This window comes from Nicotiana tomentosiformis, chromosome 4 (assembly GCF_000390325.3).
Source record: "Nicotiana tomentosiformis chromosome 4, ASM39032v3, whole genome shotgun sequence".
NCBI classification, from domain to species: Eukaryota; Viridiplantae; Streptophyta; class Magnoliopsida; order Solanales; family Solanaceae; genus Nicotiana; species Nicotiana tomentosiformis.
In genome coordinates, this window is record NC_090815.1 from 92,308,402 (window position 1) to 92,328,178 (window position 19,777).

The 19,777-nt window shown below is 38.0% G+C and overlaps 1 protein-coding gene across 1 annotated transcript; it reads right to left on the reverse strand.

Annotated features, from left to right (window-relative positions):
- Nucleotides 1-3: 3 nt before the first annotated feature.
- LOC104086129 (uncharacterized) lies at nt 4-8,752 on the reverse strand. Its single transcript, XM_009590315.4, has 7 exons — nt 7,988-8,752; nt 5,549-5,627; nt 3,195-3,346; nt 2,513-2,636; nt 1,794-1,979; nt 1,417-1,488; nt 4-1,295 (listed from the first exon to the last, which is right to left on the reverse strand). The coding sequence occupies exons 1-7, from the start codon at nt 8,437-8,439 to the stop codon at nt 477-479; spliced, it is 1,884 nt and encodes a 627-aa protein (XP_009588610.1). The 5' UTR covers nt 8,440-8,752; the 3' UTR covers nt 4-476.
- Between the last annotated feature and the right edge of the window lie 11,025 nt (nt 8,753-19,777).

The following is a 19,777-nucleotide window of genomic DNA, read 5'->3' on the forward strand; positions in this document are numbered from 1 at the left end:
GAATGGAGGTTTAAAGAATTCCAACCATTAACAAATATAATAGAACCATGTATTTGAGACAAACACTTCTCTGAATAAGATATTCCCTAATCAACCGCAAAGATGAGAGGCTTTTTACAGTTACAACAACAATTAATGACCAATGCTTATTGATATCCCTTTCGGAGAAAAAAGGGGGGAATACCTAATCAACAGCACAAGGAGAATAAATTAATGCCCCAAGTTCGAAACGACAGTACTGCCTCTCTTATACTCAGAATTGGACTTCTCCAAATCAAACTAGAATCTTAAAGTTACAATAGCACACAGTTGTAAATGGTATTGCATTGTGTTCATTGATGGAAAACTGCAATGACAAAAATCTTCCTGCCCAGAAAGCTGTGAGCGTCGCATCACACTTCAATTGACTCCTGCTCTACGTCATAATCCCCAGAAAACAAGGTGGCTGTTTCAGACTATATCAACAATAATACCAATCAAACTATGCTTGGTGCATCACCTTCCCAAGTACATGTGGCTCGGGACCAGCGTGTCCGGATGCAGTCAACCAAAGGAGCATGCTGAGAAGGTTCCGGTTTTGAAACTTCAGTAACAGAATCCTTACCTGCAGTAGGATCACTTGTACCGGGGCCTGAAGACATGAACTCCTCCGGCGTCCACCTTGGGGGAACTGAAACCCTCAACTTAGTGAGTCTAGGCCTTTGTACCGGAAAATCATTTAAAGATGAAACCTGGTTTCCATTCATAACTGATTTTGCAATCCCATTGAAGTGGTAAAGATCAAAGACCTTTTTCCCCATTAATCCACTAGGATCTTTTAGTCCTCCCAAACTCTTGTCCAAGTCTAATAGAACCTGCCAGAATTCGCTCCATACAATATATCCACTGCTGCAGAGGTTTTGAAGCTTATCGGTGGGAAGACTGACATTAGTCTCCCTAAGGACTTGATGAAAACCTTCCACGCTAATGAATCCACCACCTCCACTTTGATCTTGTGCATCAAAAGCTCTACGGATGTTTGTTTCCCTGCTTTCAAGTTCATTCTCCTCCTGAACTTTCGTATCAAGAGCAAATAAGACAGTGTAATGAGATTCACTGCCAACAACCCATATTGGCCATTTCGGGCATTTCAAATGCAGGCCAACCTTGCAAAAGTTTAGGGACTCTAGCAGAGTAAGAAACCCAACTTCCACCATTGTGGAGATACCCTTCACAAACATGCCACCACCCAAATCCATCCTCCCATCGAACACATTGGCAACTGCTTCCCCAGAAAGCAAGAGGTTCACAATTTCCTGTTCCAGGAAAGATAAAATATAACATAGTCTAACCAGTACTTAAGTCCATAATTGACACAAAAGAGAAGTTCATACAATATATTCACCAAAACTTAGCCTTTTATTAATCTCTGGATACCTGTGAAGCATGTCCAAAAGGTGCTGTAACCAAAGGTTGAGAAGGATCATCCCTATCAGCTTGAACAGAGTCCTGTACAGAGAGAGAGAGACATATCCGTTAAAAGGACTAATACACTACAAGATATATGCTATTGTCAATGATCATTTCTCTTAATCATTTTGGAGAAGATTAAAATTGTTTCCATGAATCCACTGTTCACTTTTAGTTTTGTAAATGTCCTACTCTCATCTTGTTCAGCAATGCTTACACACAGAACTAGGACCGGTCCTAACGAAACAGCCTACTCTTCTTCTATGTTGTAGCAAAAATGGGGAGCTGAAATCCCTACCCTCACGCACACACACACACAAGTGAAAAAATAAAAAAGAAGTTACCATTCCACGAGAAAGCAGAGCTGATATTAGGAACAGCATTGCTCCCATACGACTTCGGAATACTGGGAGCAGTGCTTCAAGTCTTTGAAGGGCATCTACTGATGATGTATATGTGTTAATGATTAAAACCTTTTGCAAGTTAGCCCCGGATTCAAGTGAGAGACCTTCAAGTGCTTTAGAAATGACCTGTATAACAAAACACAGTAACCTATTAAAATCAAACATTAGTCATTCACCAATATAGAGAGATTTATTAAATGCAAGCACCTTCACATGCACATGTTCTTGATTAAGCATTACATCCATAAGGTACAAGTGAAAATCTCTTATCCAAAAAAAAAGGAAAAAGAAAACAAAAAAGGACATGTAAAACAGATTCGGAATGCATTCCCCGTGCCAAAAAGAAGAAAACATTTTGAGTACAAGGGTAAAAAAAAACTTATTTTTCAGTGAGGAATTCAACATTGATTCCTCTACTTTTTTATATAATAGTTACATATTTAGAAATAAGATAAAAATTGTATTATATATCACTATTTTCTTTTAATTAGATATATTTTAGAAGTATGAAATATGCGTACTCAAATAAAAATTGCTTGTTTCCCCAAACAATGAAATTGGACAGGAGGAAGACAAAAAGGAGCAACATGGAAAACAAATTCATTTTTTTAAAACAAGTACATGGAAAACTAATTCCTAGCAGACATCTAGTGGCTTACCTCATCACTCGAACGCCCCTCAGACGCCTCAAGATTACCATCAAGCATTCTCAAAGATGCTATCACAACCCTTCTATTGCTTCCGCACATAAACAATATCTCACCCATGCCTCTGACCAATGCTCTGTCCCCGATCAATAAAAAGGAAAAGAAAAGAGTTTCTCAGGATTTGTTTAAAAATATCAAAATTTTCCCAGGAGCATTTACATAAAAGTACTCCAGTTACTTCACGAAGAGATAATTCAATCGGACAACAAACAATCAGGAGACAATGAAAAGGGCCACCAACTGCAGTCAGCAATTGTCCCTTTGGGGTAGGGGATTACGTTTTTTTTTTTCACTCATGAAAGGAAGTATTCACATATAAATACAAGTGTGATGTGAAGTTTTGTAGTTGAAACAGAGTCAATATTACAGTGTGTAGAGTCCTTTAAAAAGACATTAAACTCCCTGGTATATTTTTGTAAATTTGACTAGCAGCACATATTTTTGTGCTGATGAATATATTGTTACCATTCTCAAAAAAAAAAACATGTGTGATATGCAATAAATATATCTCAGGAATATATGAGCCTTGTAGCAGTAAAATATATAAAAAGGTTTCAATGAGACATAAATTCAGTAATCCGCTTTAAAACCCAATAAAATATGCCCACATAGCAACAAGATTCACAATATCAACCTTGATTTTTTCTCTTCACTTAGAGATGAAAAAATATCAGCTCCAGCAGATTCTTTGCCAGCCAATCTTCTCAAACCAACATTGGTGGACAAGCTAGGTGAAACAATATTTAATTCCTCCGAGAAAAACAATAGGTATTTCAGAACAAAAGCCTGCAGAATCATGGAACCTATGTCAAAAAGAGATGGAACACTACGTGCACTTAAATTGAGTCCAAAAGATGCTAAAGTCGAACAGGGAGTACGATGAATGTAGAATCAAGTAAAATGAAAGTATGGTGTGCAATTACATAGAGTGAACAAAATAAAGTACTAAAGAGTAAGAAGCCAAATACTTCGCCATCCAGCAGAACAAAATGGTACCTGGTTATTTATTGGAAGTGACAGAAGATGCCCATGAATGTACAAGAAATTTATGCATACTTGCACTGCAACTTTCCCTAATTAATACTGACATTTGTATCCAATACATGTGGCTGTAAAACCATCTCAATTTCTAACTTCTACCAAATACTTTAAATTTAGTAATTTACTGTACAACAGGGACAAGTTTCATTCTTGACCACTAGGAGTAGCTGTGAGATTAACATAAAAGAATTCAAAGCAAGTCCAAAACTATCTATCTGCTGCAGAAAATAGCTATAAGATTAAGTGATTAACATAAGAAAATTCAAAAAAGTTGAAACCTATCTGTCCACTGCAGAAAAATAAACCAGAGTAAATGACAATCAGTTCATCTTTATCTAAGAAACTTTGATTTATTCCTAAGGGTAAAGACATAAGTTCCATCCTAAAGTTGTCCCAATAACTCAATTACACACTTGAACTTTGCGGGCGTTCTTTTACCCTTACTCTTGTTCAAAGTGTAACTATTACCTCCCTAAAAATACAACAACAACAAAAAAAACCCTAGTGTAATCCCACAAGAGAGGTTTGAAGAGGGTAATGTGTAGGCAGATCTTACCCATACCTTGAGAAGGTAGAGAGGCTGTTTCTGCCTTTCGGTAGATCCTCAACTCAAAGGAAAGATGAAAAAGAAGAAGCAGTAGCAACAAGCATTACCTCCCTAAAAATAAAGAACCACTTTTGTGGTGGGCAGTGTTTCACAAACTCCTACCACATCAAAGCCATGTAGATGCCATCTAATTTTCTTTTTCTCTCCTTTTATCCTTTTGCATTTTTTTCACTTCATCTTCCATCACCTTCCTCCCTCTTCCATAACACCCACCAACATCCCTATTCCGCTATGAAACACCAAACCATATTCTAATATCTACCTCAGAAAACTCTATTTCCCTCACTTCCCTTCTCTCTGAAAATTGATAGGATTTTTTACATAGACATATTAAAATTACTGAACTTGAATGTCACCATTAGTGACCCAGCTTCCCCCTTCATTCCACACCATGTGAGAATCCTTATGCTTCTTCCTGTTCATCTCCAACGTCTCACCCTCTTCCATTTCTCTAAATTAATTTGAACACCATGAAACACACATATACACCACCAGAGGGACCTTCACCACACAAAATAAACACATCTCCTCTCTAAAGTGATATTCATCCATGGTCAAATCTCAAATCAAGGTCCAATTGATTTCCTTTCAACATCTTGAATTTTAATATTTTCATAAATGGATATAAGTGAGAACATTTCACCAAAAAAGCATTTGCTGGCAGTCTCTTAGCGGAAACTTTTTCCAGCCAAATCCTATTACTTTACTTATTTTTCTTTTATTTCTCATTCCCTCTCTTCCTCTTCTTTCTGTCAAAACCTTCTAACTTAGCATCAACGATGCCGCTGGATATAGTTGTTGCATTGGCAACAGAATTTTGTAGCTTTCACTATTTTAACGGCGTACCAGCTCTTTAGTGCTAACTCCAACTTCTCTTCTGCGAAATACTTCTAAAAAGGGAGTCTCAAACAGATCCTAAAAAAAAAAAAAAAAATCTGTCCGAAGAAAAAGAATAGAGGTCGATTTTTGTTGCTGCCTTGTTGGTTCATAGAGTTGGATCCTTTTGTGTGTAATTGTAGGGAAGAAGAAAAGGAAGAAGAGAAAGAGAAACAGAAGAAAAACAAAAGAATAAAAAATAAAAAGAAAAGATTAACAAAAACTTAAATTTTTTATCCTATTAAAAATGACATTTGTGCAATTTAATTCATTTTTAACTTAGTGTTTTACCACTAACACTCTTTCAGCCTCTGAGGGGGATAATTAATACACCTTGGTCAAGAATAAGAGGGTAAAAAGATGCCCGCAAAGTTTATGTAACTGAGTTTTTGGGACAAGTTTAGGGTAGAAAACTTATGTATTTTTCCTATTCAAGAAGAAACAAGAGAGAACCAAAGTATTACCTGTATTGCTGCTAGCACACCACAAGGCCCACCTTCATGCTGCACTAAACCCATTGATGTATCTGGATCAGGACTAAACCTATAAAATATTTTTTCAAGTATCAGAAGTCCGTGTATCAATGTTCAACCTAAATAAGCAAAAATTAGATTAAGAGAACCTACAATACCAGTAACAACATTATGTAAACTTCTAAGTCGTACTAGAATTTTCCCCGAGTATGTATACAAAGTTCAGAAAGAGGCAATGACACCATCCTCTACAAACACTCGACACAAAGGACAAACTACGACAGACTTTGCATTAGGTAACACATCATAAACGCCTCTAAGATAAATAAAATCTATCATCACTTAGCTAGTTATATTGGATGGTGGTCATGGACACCAAAAGGACACTACTTTGAGGTGCATGGGGTTTGGATAAGCATCGGTGATGATGGACTACTTGAAGGACGAATGGGTCATCTCCTCATAACATTGAATACCCAATATCAAAAGAGGTGTGCCGTGTGCATGATCTGTTGGTTCCTGCCTAAACCTGAAACCAGAACCAACCTTGAGTATTTGGCTATGGTTTGGTCTGATGTGGTTGAACACTTCAAAATGGTCTTTTTTAAGAGAACAAAAACGTTTTGTATCTCATTTCAATTAGGAAAGTATAAATTTAGAAAGGCAAAATTAGCAATTTAACAAATCTTGTGTTTTCAAAACCAGAACAAACTTATTTTACTTTTATATTGAGAAGTACATATCTGGTACTAGGATATGGAATCCTAAAATGGTGTCTTAAATTCACAACTCAAGCCCATGGCACGAATTGTTCCCTTGGTCCTCACATATTTGTCCTTTGGCTACGCCATCATCGAGCACAAAAGCACGCATGCTATATAAACTTGTGCTTTATCTCATATAGCATTTTACTTTTCTTTCTTTTTCCGATGTGGGATTCTCAGGTGTCATATTTGCCAGCCCGTTCTTCTATTTGACCAACCCTTATCAGTCCGCTCTCCGTCATGGGCGTAAATACAACACCCTTAAGGACTCAGCTTAATGTTGATGTTTACCCCATCATCGTACTATGGGAGTATGATTCTGATATCATACTTGTCGGCTCAAACTCATGGCACGTATTGTTCGCTTTGCCCAATAGACCTCAGTATTTATCCTTTGGGCTACGCTGTTGTCGAGTCCAAAAGCATGTGAACCCTGGGGCTATTTACAACTAGCCAATTAAGAAGTCTTAGATGTATGTGAACTTGTGCTCTATCTTATATAGATCTCTTCTTTCTCCCTTTTAGATGTGCAACCCTTCTTCGGAAACTTGTCCGCCTAGAAGCCTATCAGTCCTTCTCTTTAGTCCACCCTCATCAGCCAGCCTTCCACCATTGGTGTCACATAGTGATATCAAGGCCTTCTCTTTAGTCCACCCTCATCAGCCTGCCTTCCACCATTGGTGTCATATAGTGATATCAAGGCCAGTACCTCAAAAAAGTTGGGAACCATATAAGGGCGAGTTCAGGATTCAAATGTTGAGGCTTCCTCTAGGTTAAATCCCAAGGGGACAAAACCGTGGGTCTTGAGCGTCCAGAGCGATCATGCCAAAGCAAACAATACCTTGACACTTGGGCCTAGGCCGTTACAGGTGGCATCAGAGCCAGTACCTCCCCTAGTATAATGCTGGAAAAGTTTTCATCGAGGACGCTAAGTCCCAAAGGGAGATGACTGTAACATCCCGCAGACTATTGGCGGTGAACTCGAAAAGGAAGCTCCACGTGAAACTTACCTTAGGCAAATTCCAACATCGGAGTGGGAGGGGGAAATTACGGGCAATATAAGGCGAGTTCAGGATTCAAAATGTTGAGGCATCTTTTTGGTTAGAGCCCGGGGGGCAAAACCGTGAGATCGAAAAGGCTTGAGGTGGCTTGAAGGGAGGCGAGCCAAAGCGGATAATACCTTGACACTTACGTTAAATCTCTGCCAAACATAACATCAACCATATCACTCATCTTACTAGAACTGCTCATTTCTACCAATTCGATTTTTTGTGATCTTTCTCATTTTCAATGATATTCTTTCGTTTTTGTTTTATACAAGCACGCCTACCCACCTTTTTTTTTAAATTTTGAAAAGAAAATAAGAACATAAAATAGCCCTTAACAGCTATTTGTTAGACGATTATCTACACAGGAAACCAAGAATATTTATAACAACACTAAATATACGGGAAAGAACGTGTCATCAAGGAGAAGAAGTAAAAATCCAATTGCCAATAGCAAGTAATTGAATGCAATTGCTAGATGAACAAATTACCTTGAGAGATTATATCAGATCATAAAAGAAGAAAAAGCAAAAGTAAACTTAATTCAACATCTCAATTATCACAAACACATAATCCCAACTCCAATTCTCACAAACAGAAAGGCATTAATATAACCATACCTTATGCCCTGATTAGTCCACTGACCAAGAATATCTCTGGTAACTTCACAACCAAAGATCATTGAAAACAACTCATTAGCCTCTGCAACTGAAAGCTCTTCCCCCAAGTTCACATTTTTCTCCTCACCCTTCACTAAATTCACATTTTTATCCGCACCCTTCACCAAATTCACAATTTTATCCTTACATTCCACCCCCGCACTACCAGACCCACCACTCTTTTCCGCCAGCGGCTCCGCCACATTCTTGGCCGCCACTATCATCCGCTTTTCAGCAGCAGCAGCCATTAATTCCCTCTGCAGTCGCCGGTTTTTCACCTCCGGCGACTCCCCTTCTTCCCCAACGGCACCGGCGACCTCCTCTCCCGGTTTGCTCCTCTTTGGCTCCGGTGACTCCTTCTGCATACTCATCCTTAACGCCATTTTCAACTCTTCATCTTCTTGATCCGCCATTTATATTAATTTTTCACACACCCAGATCCAGTAATTTCAAGAATTCCCCAAAATCAAAATCAAAATCGAATCTTTGAGCACTAAGATATCCAATTTAGACAGCAAACTTCAAACTTAGGGTTTTCAGAATCAAATGATGCACTATTCAGTTACAGATACACCCCCACACACACTAAAGTAGAATTTGAAAAGATCAATGTTAAATGTTCATACATAAATACATGTATATATACATAGAATGGATTTAATCCGTTGAAATATAGAATGAGGAAATAGACAGTTAATAAAAGCTGGGATTTTTAATTACTGGATATAATTTAAATATAATTTAACATTACACACTATATAAAGAGGGTATACAGATCAGGTTTCCTAACAGGACAAGAAAAGGGACAGTTATACGACGACGTCCAATTACTATTGTTTTCAAAGTCTAATATACTTTGAGTTGAGAGTTTGCAAGATTAAGAACAAGTGATGGATTCGTTGTAAAGGATATCTGTAAACTCCTACTTTCTTGCATGTGAATTTTCTCAGATCATCTAAATTATTAAAAGTAGGGAAAATGGTCAAATATACCCCTTTACCTTACAATGTTGTTTACCTTTAACCTTTGTTATACTATTCGGCTAAATTTATCCTTACTATCAGCAAACTTTTAAAAATTACCACGTGATCTATTAGGTTATCCAAAATCTCCCAATTTACTTTTATTTAAATCACTTGTTGTTCTTATTACTCCACTATTTTTAGAAATTATTATTGATGTACTAGTCTATACAAATTATTCATGGATATTTTTAATTAACAATGCATCCACTTCTCTTCTTGTGATAATATGTTTGGAATTGGTTTAATTTTTTTTTTTTAACCATATACACATAGTAGAATTCAGTGGGTCTAAATATTGTGTATTATATGTTGCTGCTCACCATGTATGTACATGTATATTTGAATATATTTTATTATTGTCTGGTTAGTGTAAAGTTCGATCAACTAACTTAAGAGTGATATACAAGTGCTCACTGGACATAAGGCCTCCTTAGGATCCGACTGTGGGGAAGAACGTGGTAATCCTAGTACCATCACTAAGAAGGACCCATGGACTTCTAGCGAGGGACATTCTAAACAACAACCAACAAACCAACCCTCAAATGCTGCCCCAATGGAGGATCAACCACCAGTTGCAAATATGGAAAATCAGGAAGAGCACCAAGAAGAAGAAGAAGAGAAGGAGATCTTACCTCACCTATGGGAGCCAGCAGTGGCCTTTTCAAGCCTCAACGAGGTAAAAATATTAATATTCAAGGAGAGGCTAGACAAGAAGTGTATATTCAGTTGTCCAGTGACACTATACAAGTGCTCACCGGACACAAGACCTCCTCAGGATCCGACTGTGGGGAAGAACGTGGTAATCCTAGTACCATCACTAAGAAGGACCAATGGACCTCTAGCGAGGGACATTCTAAACAACAACCAATAAACCAACCCTCAAATGATGAATCAAGCAACTAATTTCATTATATGGAACGTGAGAGGTGCAAACAATGATAATTTTAGAAGAAATTTTAGGGAGCTTATGGATACCCATAGACCTTGCATACATGGTTGCTCTTTTAGAAACAAAAATGGCAAGCCACACCTCTATCTTGGAAGACTTTGACTTCACTGAAATGATGGAAGTGCCAGCCATAGGTCAAGCGGGTGGCCTTGTGATCTTGTGGAATCACATTATGGTAACAGTGAACTCACAAGGAGTGGCCAGGAAATCCATGCTATGATCAAGGTAAGACCTAAACAAAGATTTTTAATGCTTTATATACTAGTACCAATATTTTGGATAGGAATGTTCTATGGGAAAATTTGAGAAATATTTTCAATAGATATAAGGGCCCATGGTTGGTAGGGGAATTTTAATGAAGTTATAGATCACAGGGATAAATTTGGAGGTAGAACTATCAATCAAAATAGGGCAAATACTTTAATTAATTATTTAACCATTGCAACCTAGTTGACTTGGTTTTCAAAGGGAGTAAATACAGTTGGTCAAACCATCAGAAAAGAAAAAATGGGTTGATAATGAAAAGACTGGATAGGGTCTACTCAAATGTGGAATGGTTAGAGAATTACACTAATATGAACATAACACATCTTCCAAAAACTCACTCAGACCATAACCCTATTCTCATATCCCTTAGGTATAAGATAAACAATAATTTTGAGAAACCTTTTAGAATGGAAACTATATGGTGCTCTCATCCGGACTTCATTAATATTGTCCATGTGAATACCTAATTTTTGTACTATTTTAACACCTCCTAAAGTCATTAGTGTTTTGTTGCTTTAATTATATTTTCCAATTTTTGTGTCTTTGATTGCATATTTCCTATCATAAAAATACCAAAAAAATAGTTCTTTCTTTATTTGTGCATTTTAGGAATTAACTAACTATTCAATTGGTGAATTAATCTAGTTAATTGATCATTTGAATAAGTTACTCAATTAATTTATTTGTTTGTATAAATTTAGTTTAATAAGTAGGATTAAGAAAGAAATTGGGCCAAATTTGAAAGAGAAAGTGGCCAAAAGTGCAAGATAAGGGGCTGCCTTTGAAAGGGTCCGGAACGACGTAGTTTTGCCTCAAAACTACGTCGTTTCATTAAGTGACCCAAGATCAAATCTACCCATTGATCACCCCTTGATCTAATGGTCCATATTTGATCTCTCAAGAGGTATTTAAAGCCTCAAAAATCTGAAAAATTCCCTCATTTCCTCCATAACTCTTTCTCTCTTCTCTCCGCCGCCACCGTCGGAAATCACCCACCAGCGGCGGACCACCTCCAAACACCTCCAAATTAACACCATATAATCTCCACAACCTCCTCTTCCTATATCTCCAAACCAATTCCTTCAAAAAACCCTCAAACTCCTTGAATTTTAGATCTAAGAAACTTTAGCTGCCACTTTTTGGTCCAAATTCTTGAAGCTCCGGCCAACACCACCCTACAACACATACATGAATGGATAGAGCTCCACGAGACCTATCCTTTCCTACCCATTTCACCCCCAAAATCTCCGTCGCCGCCGGCCCGCTCCTCGCCGCCGCCACGGCCCACCGCCAAAATACCCCGAACCCCCATTTTAGCTATTTTTCGACTCAAAGACAGTCGTTTCTTTTGGCGAGATGTTGAAACGCATTTCGTTCTAGCATCTACTCGAAAGAAACATGCGTTTCGGAGTCGGGTAGTTGCCTTTTAGCATCTCCGGCGTCTTCTCGCGGCTCGAACGACTTCAAGCATACTTGTTAGGTATAATCGTCATCTCTTTAATTAATTTCTAATTTTTTTTATTTAGTAAATTAGTTTCTGATTTTATTTTTTTTTATTTTTCTGTTTTGGTTATTTCTTGTTAATTAGAGTTTCAAGTTAGGTTTATTTAATTAGCTATCTCTATTTAGTTTAGTGGTTTGTCGTTATTGATTTAAACATGATCTTTAGTGTATTAGTTAAATCGTTCACTTAGTTAGTCAATTATTTAGTTATTTTTAGTCGTTGTCCGATTGTTAACGATGCTCGTTCTGTTTTGAGCATTAGTTTGTGAATTTAGTTGTTTGTTTAGTAATTAGTTTGCACAAATCGAATTCATTCCCATCAAGGTGGTTTGAATACTTAGTTCAATTACATTTTTAGTCTCGTCTATGCTTTGTCAGTTCATAGTTGTCCAAGTTTGATTTGTGTTGAGCAAGTAGTTTATTATTGATGGTTAAAATCTGAAGTTAGTTTATTTTATCACAAAATAGGGTAATAGTAGCTTACTTTTACTAGTAGAGTGGCTGAAAGGATATTTTTTCTCCTTGCTTCTGACACAACAGATTTTCAGGCTGTCCTTTCACCTTTGGGACAGACCTTGAACAGTGTTTAGCACACAAAGTCAGTCTTTTGGACAGATTTTTGGTGAACCAAAATCTGTCCAAAAATCTAACTTTATTTGCCTATTGAAAGGGTTGCTTTTCTCCTATAAAAGGGACTCTCTTACACTTATAATGGGGAGATCCTTACTTACTGAAAAGGGAGACACTCTATTACACACTCTATCTTATACTAAGACACATCTTGGAGAGTTGCTGAAAGACATATATCTTTGAGAAAAATCAGCAGCTTAATACATATAACAAGCTGGAATTTTAGAGTTTTGTGAGGATTATTTGAGTGCAAAAACCTCAAAAAAAATAGAAAGATCCCTTAGGCAATTTGTGAGGTTGATAGCTACCAATTTCAAGCATCTTTGTTGAGTTTTTTGGGTTGTCTTAACACTTGAGTTGCTGCTGTTTCTACTGTATTTGCTGCTGAGTTTTTTTTTGTTGCTGCACTGCTGTATTTTATTATTCCACAAACCAGGTAACTTTCAAATTCTTATATTGCAGATTCTTGATGATAATAAGAAGGATTTGATCTCGGTTTGGTTGATGGAACATAATAGATCTGATTTTGTTTCAAGATGAATGTTATATTAGTGTTATCATCATGTAAATCTGTTAAAAATTAGTTAAATTATCATTTTCTTCTTTATATATGTGATTGAAATTGCATTATGTTAAGATTACTTAATTTAAGAAAAAGATAAAAACCCCACTTTTAACCATGTTTGTTTAGTTTGGGCTCGTTTCCGTGAGTTACTTTTATGGTTCATATATAATTATCTAAGAAAGACTTCTAGCTTCAAATGTTTTGATGCTTTGAATTATAGTCAACATAATGTTATACTTAATATAGTTCTTCTCTTTAGCATTGAAGTATTACCGTTTTCTTGTAGTTTTTATATTTAGTCGTGGTTTTTTATGTTGTTAATGAGTGTAGTTTGATTAGTGTCATGATTGGTGTAGATGAGTAGAAATATTATGTTAGTCCTTAAGAAATAGTTGGTTAAGAAGATAAAAGATAATAATTAGCATGTAAGTTTCTTTTATGAAAAAAATATTTTTTAGTTTGGACATCAATGTAAGAAGCAATTTGGGCTTAGAAGAATACTTGTTATATTTTGTGTTGTCTTGGTCATCGAGGCTCTTAAGCAACATGGGCCAAATAAGCTAAAATTTGTAGGCCCAATGACAATAGAAAGCAAGATGGGCATTTTCTTTAAAACCAATAAATTGTCTTTTGTTAAATAAAATAAGTGGCCCAATACCATGAAAGTTTAACATAAGCTTACCCGGGTTTAATGTCTTGCATTAGTGAAAAAATTATTTTTAATAATAATATATTTTTTTTCCAGCCGAACAAGTAATAAATAAAAAAGAAGCAATTTTTAATTAATTTAAGCGATAGGCAATTTTAGGCACGTTTGAGATGTAGACCATGTGTTCATATACGGTCCTTGGTCGATATTTTTTTTTTAATAAAGTAGTCATGTGTGCATTCCCGCTCCTTGACTTTTCAATATTAATTGTATTTAAACCATGTGTACCGACACGTTCTTTGTTTTAATACATATGATCAAATAAGGACTTTGTGTGCTTGCACGCTTCTAGGCCAAAATTATTAATTATTAAGTAGCACTAGACAATAGCAACTTAAGGCAAATAATACACACCTTATCCAAAAATAATTCAAGCCAAATTTTAGTCAATAAAAGCGACCGTGCTAGAACCACAGGATTCGGGGAATGCCTTACACCTTCTTCCCGGTTAACAGAATTCCTTACCCGGACTTTATTTTCGCAGACCAATAATAATAGAGTCAAATCTTCCTTTGATTAGGGATTCAAATAAAAGGTGACTTGGAACACCAACAAAATTAATTCCAAGTGGCGACTCTGTAAATAAAATAATCCCTACTCAATTTTGTCACTTTAATTGGAAAAATCTTTTAATCCACACAATATTATTTTGCGGGTAGAAAAAGGGGTGTGACAAATTTGGCGACTCTGCTGGGGACATTAAGAATTCGAGCTTGTATATTGACTTTATTTGGCTTTATTAATTTTTGTATATATTGTGATTTATTTGGGCCTAATTTGTTACTTGTCCACTTTATACTGTTTTGATATTGTTGAACTGTACATACAAATTGTATCCTCTCTCGCACCCCTCTGAGTCTTCTTATAGTTAGTTATGTTGTGTTTGCCTACCAGCATCATAAAATTTCTGTCTTGAGATAAAGCCAGTTAGCCCACCAGCTTCTGGTGAAGGATTTAGTCACACATGCTTAGGCGAGGGAGTCGTTAGCTAGCCAGTGCTGTTCTACTACTGGTGACGCTTGACGCTCCTCGGCTCGGGTTGTCCGCTCGAGTAAGCCAGTCTAGACACCTTCTCCATCAGGATTTCAACCTAGAAGAACATACCTCATGTCGGATATCCCTAGTAGGTTCGCATTATTTGCATCACATGCATTTGACTTAGCGAAACTCGGCATAGGGGCCGGGTCCGTATAAGACAGGTATCCTCTTTGAGACCGTAACGTTCACTTATGTGCTACATGTTACTTTATTTGGGAGGCTTGCATGTCGACCGGCTTTAGGGTGGATTAGTTGAATAAGCAGAGAAAAATAAAAATAAAATAAAAAACATGCTCCCGATTTCTATACAAATGTTCGTTCTTTTTTTTTTTAAAAAAAAACCCGAAGTGATTTGGTGCGTTTGGTGTCCATGATTAATTTTTCATAAAGAGAGAAAATATAGTTAGTTTCATTTGAAGTTTTATCACCGAACTACACGGGTCTAATTCTCACCGGATGTGAGATACGTAGGTAAACCTCATCGGTTCCGGTCCAATTTTCAAAAAAAATTCAAAAATATTTTCCTTTTCCTTAATTCCCTATTTACAATTATTTCCTTAGAAAATCCAAAAAAAAAATCCAAAAATATTTTTTTTTAGTCCCATAGTGTAGCTTTTATTTATTTATTTATTTATTTTTATTCTTTTATAAGAGTTAAAACCCGAGAAATCGGAATTTTTGTGTGTCAATAATATGTTTGATCAAAGTCTAACCCCATGTCTGGGTAGACAGGTACACCATGCGTGGGGAAAGAGGTAAGTCTGAAAAGAGGCCCAGATCAGAAGGGATACCAGATTTTCTGATTGTCGATCAGATACCACAGTTGTTGTGGGATTGGTGGAGAGACTTTAAGGAATATGAGCGAAACCAGATAAAGAAATACTTGGGACATTTGGTTCACATGATTATGATAAAGCCCAGGAGGGATGTGATTGAAGCTTTGATTCCGCACTGGGATCCTGAAAATAATGTGTTCCGTTTTACCGACTGTGAAATGACTCCGACCTTAGAGGAAATCGCCCATTTCCAGGGGTGGGGCCGCAATCTTCGCCGCCAAAGGCCCATAGTACCAAAAAATGTGAACGAGGGTAGGTTTCTGAAGCTTTTGAACATAAATTACGGACAATATGAAGGTCTAGGAGGCAAATGGGTTAAGTTGGGCTTTTTGTTTCAGTTGTATGGCCTAGAATGCAATTTCGAAAGGAATGTGGGAAAATTGAAATCAAAGGAAGATAAGGAAACATGGAAGGTACATAGAAGGTTTGCATTTATGGTCACCTTTTTGGGGCGTGTAGTTTTCCCGGAAAGAGAGGGACGCATTGACATCCGCTTGGCAGGTGTAGTTGAGGCTTTGACCTCAGAAGGGGGTGATTATACTTTGGTCCCTATGATTCTTTCTTGCATTTTTCGTGCTTTAACTAGATGTAAAATGGGCGCACGAAACTTTGATGGTTGCAACATTTTGTTACAGATATGGTTTTTGGAGCATTTCTATCGTCATCCTACGATCACAAATTTTAGTGAGCTATGGCCCAATCATACTTATGATCACCAGAAAAGAATTGACGAATGTGACTTACCAGAGGGGATTGGCGCCTGGAAAGAACTACTTCTTACTCTATCTGCCAAACGGATCACTTGGAACTACGATTGGTTCTCCCCTAAAGAGGTCATTTGTGAGTCTGCATACCATTCTTATTTGGTACTCATAGCATTGGATGGTGTTCAGTCTTATGCTCCACTTCGGGTAATACGCCAATTTGCACGACTACAGGAGGTGCCACCAACACGAGATATGAGCAAGTTCTGTTATGATTTTGGTAAAAATCAACCTCATAACGAAGAAGAAATTATGAAAATTTGGTATGCAAGTAAAGTCTCGGAGTTGGATGATATGGTAGAAGACCGAGATCGTGGAGAGGTGATCCCTGAATATATTACCTGGTTTCATGACCCTTCGTCGCTTAGAGATGGGCCTGAAGGGTCCAATAGGAGGAGAAATGATTAAAGAGCTATAGAAAGGTTAAAAGAGGAATTGGAGCATGCCCAGATGACCATATCCAAACAACAAGCCCAACTACAAGCCGTAGTCACTCAGATTCGTTTAAATATTGAGAAAGATTATCAATCTACCTTACGGGTCATGGATAAAGATCTAAAGGATGCTAAAAATGAGGCGGCCCGCTTAGAAGAAGAACTGTCAAGCACTATTGGTTTAGTTAGAAGAGCTGAGGAAAATAAAAATGTTGAAATACATACGCTACAAGAAGACTTGAGTATCGTTGAAGAGGATGCGCACCAACAACAATTGGAGTTTGATCAGCAGAGAGAGCAGTTTGAAAGAGAAAGGGCCTATTGGATACACTCAAAGGGTCAGTTTCATGCACAATTGGAAGAAATAAAAAGGCATAAGAGAGGTCATCAACATGCAGATTTTGAGGCAGAGCGGCGTCAGTGGATGATTGAGAGAGCTGTGCTAAACCGCCGTATTGAAGAATATGAGGGACGCGAGACACAAATAGGGAACACCCTCAACACTACCCAGATATGGTTGCAGAATTGTCACGTGAATATGGGGCAAGCCAGAGAGCAAGTACTTCAATTGGCAGAGAAAGCATCATATATTCACGACGATCATCGTCATCTAAACAATGAGAAAGTTGGTCAACAAGCACGTACCCTCGTTCCACAGTTGCCGGTAGTGTTTCAGAATTTGTACGAGATTTTGGGGGGAGAGTAGAGGCCAAGGGATACAGACCTTTGATGATATCAGTTTAAGCAAGAATACCATTGAAGATTAAAGTTTTAGTGCAGTCAATTAGTTTGTAGTTTCATTTTTCATTTGTTGCATTTTTAATTTTATATTTGTCGCATTTTCAGTCATACTTATGTCTTTAGAGTCAATTTCAATAATAATAATAATAATATAAAAAAAATTGTTATTATTTTCTCCTGAACTACGTAATGAACTGATTCATGCGGCGACATGATACGTAGGCAACCCAAAAAAGGTTCGATCAAAATATTTTTCAATGATTCTAAGATGAGGGATCAAAATGAGGCGTGAGTAAAAAAAAAAAAAAAGAGAAGAAAATAAGAGCGTCAATAAGAAGCAACCTTATAAGCCGGAATGAAACATGAAGCCTCCAAAAGCATGCTAGAAATAGTGACAATGATAGGAGCATGGCACATTATGTGTGATATTTATCTATAAAATGCTTAACCCTAACACGTTTGCTGTGTCTTACGTAGTAAGCTTAAGGTGGTTGGTTTGTGGTGAAACTGGCAACACACCATTACTTCACTAGATCTAAGGGAGCAGTAGTAATGGCCAACGATGATGAGATCGAGCTGATCACTGACGACCCCCAGGGTCAATCAGTTGAACAAGAGTCGGAGGAAATAAGAAAATTGAGACATCAATTGTCTGCTTTATATCAACCTTGGGTGTCTGGTCAGCCTCCACCCCATGGTCCCTCAGAGGGAACTTTCACCGTACCCCTGGCTACTCAACCACCGCTCCATACAACGAGCGACCATATCCTACCACCAGGGTATGTGCCAAACTACAGCCTCCACGTTGCTCCTGGTACCTCTAATGTGTGACCTTCAGTCGCACCGGTCAGGAACACTCCTCCAGTTGTGTCTGGCGCACCGGCATACACAATCCCGCCTCCACCTCCTGTGATGAGTCCAATCAACGAGCCACCATCTCATGCTTATGATGGCCAATACTACTCTCCAAATATGGCTTTTGGGGTCTCGAATCTATATAATCAGACTCCCAGTACGAGTCACCAGTGGAAAATGAAAAGCTTGTCAAGACGGTTGAGCCGGATGAGATGGCCAGGAAAATGAAAAGTCTTGAACAAAACATAAAGAACATACAGGGACTAGGGGGACACAAAAGTATTTCGTTCAGTGATCTATGCATGTTCCCTCACATCCATTTGCCACCAGGGTTTAAGACCCCAAAATTCGAGAAGTATGATGGACACAGCGACCCTATCGCCCATTTGAAAAGGTACTGCAACCAGCTGAGGGGTGCAGGTGGAAAAGAAGAATTACTGATGGCTTATTTTGGGGAAAGTCTTGTGGGGGTAGCCTCCGAATGGTTCATTGACCAAGATATCTCTCACTGGCATGTCTGGGACGACATGGCCCAAGCCTTCATCAAACAATTTCAATATAACATAGATATTGCGCCGGATCGCAATTCCCTATCCAATATGAAGAAAAAGCTGACTGAAAGCTTTAGGGAGTATGCAATCAAGTAGAGGGAGCTAGCAGCTAGAGTTAAGCCACCCATGGATAACCACGAGTTGATCACTATTTTTCTGGAGGCCCAAGAGCCTGATTACTTTCAGAACATGATGTCCGCAATGGGTAGACCTTTTGTGGAAGCGATCAAAATAGGAGAAATGGTCAAAAATGGCCTCAAGACTGGCAGAATTGTAAGTCAAACTGCTCTCAAAGCCACCACCCAAGCTATCCAAAATGGGTCGGGAAGTTTGGCAAATAGAAAGAAGAGAGATGAAGGGTCCATGATGACTTCGGGATCCAGGGAAGTTCAAAGATGGGCATCGCACCCTTATGTGCAAGTTCAGTAGGGGCAATCCAGCTACCCTCAACATTACTATCCCCCGCCAATTCCTCAGTACTCCGTGGGACCGCCACAATATACAGTGTTTAATGCTCAATCATATGCTCGTCCTCCCAATCAATAGGTACGGGCACCAGCTCCAAGATTCCCCCGACCTCAACAGCAAAATTTTCGGGCACCCTACAATGCTCGTCCTAGGTAGGATTATGGTCGAGAGCAGAGGCCGGTGGAAAAATTTACTCCATTGGCTGAATCATACTCTAGTCTATTCCAGAAGTTGAAGCAGATAGGCGTGATTGGACCCATCGCTCCCCACCATATACATCCTGATTCGCACGGATTTCAGGCAAATGCTAGATGTGAATACCATTCAGGTGCTCCGGGGCATAGCACTGATGACTGTTGGACCCTGAAAAGAGCCATAGAAAGACTCATTGTTAAAAAATTGATTGTAGTCACGAA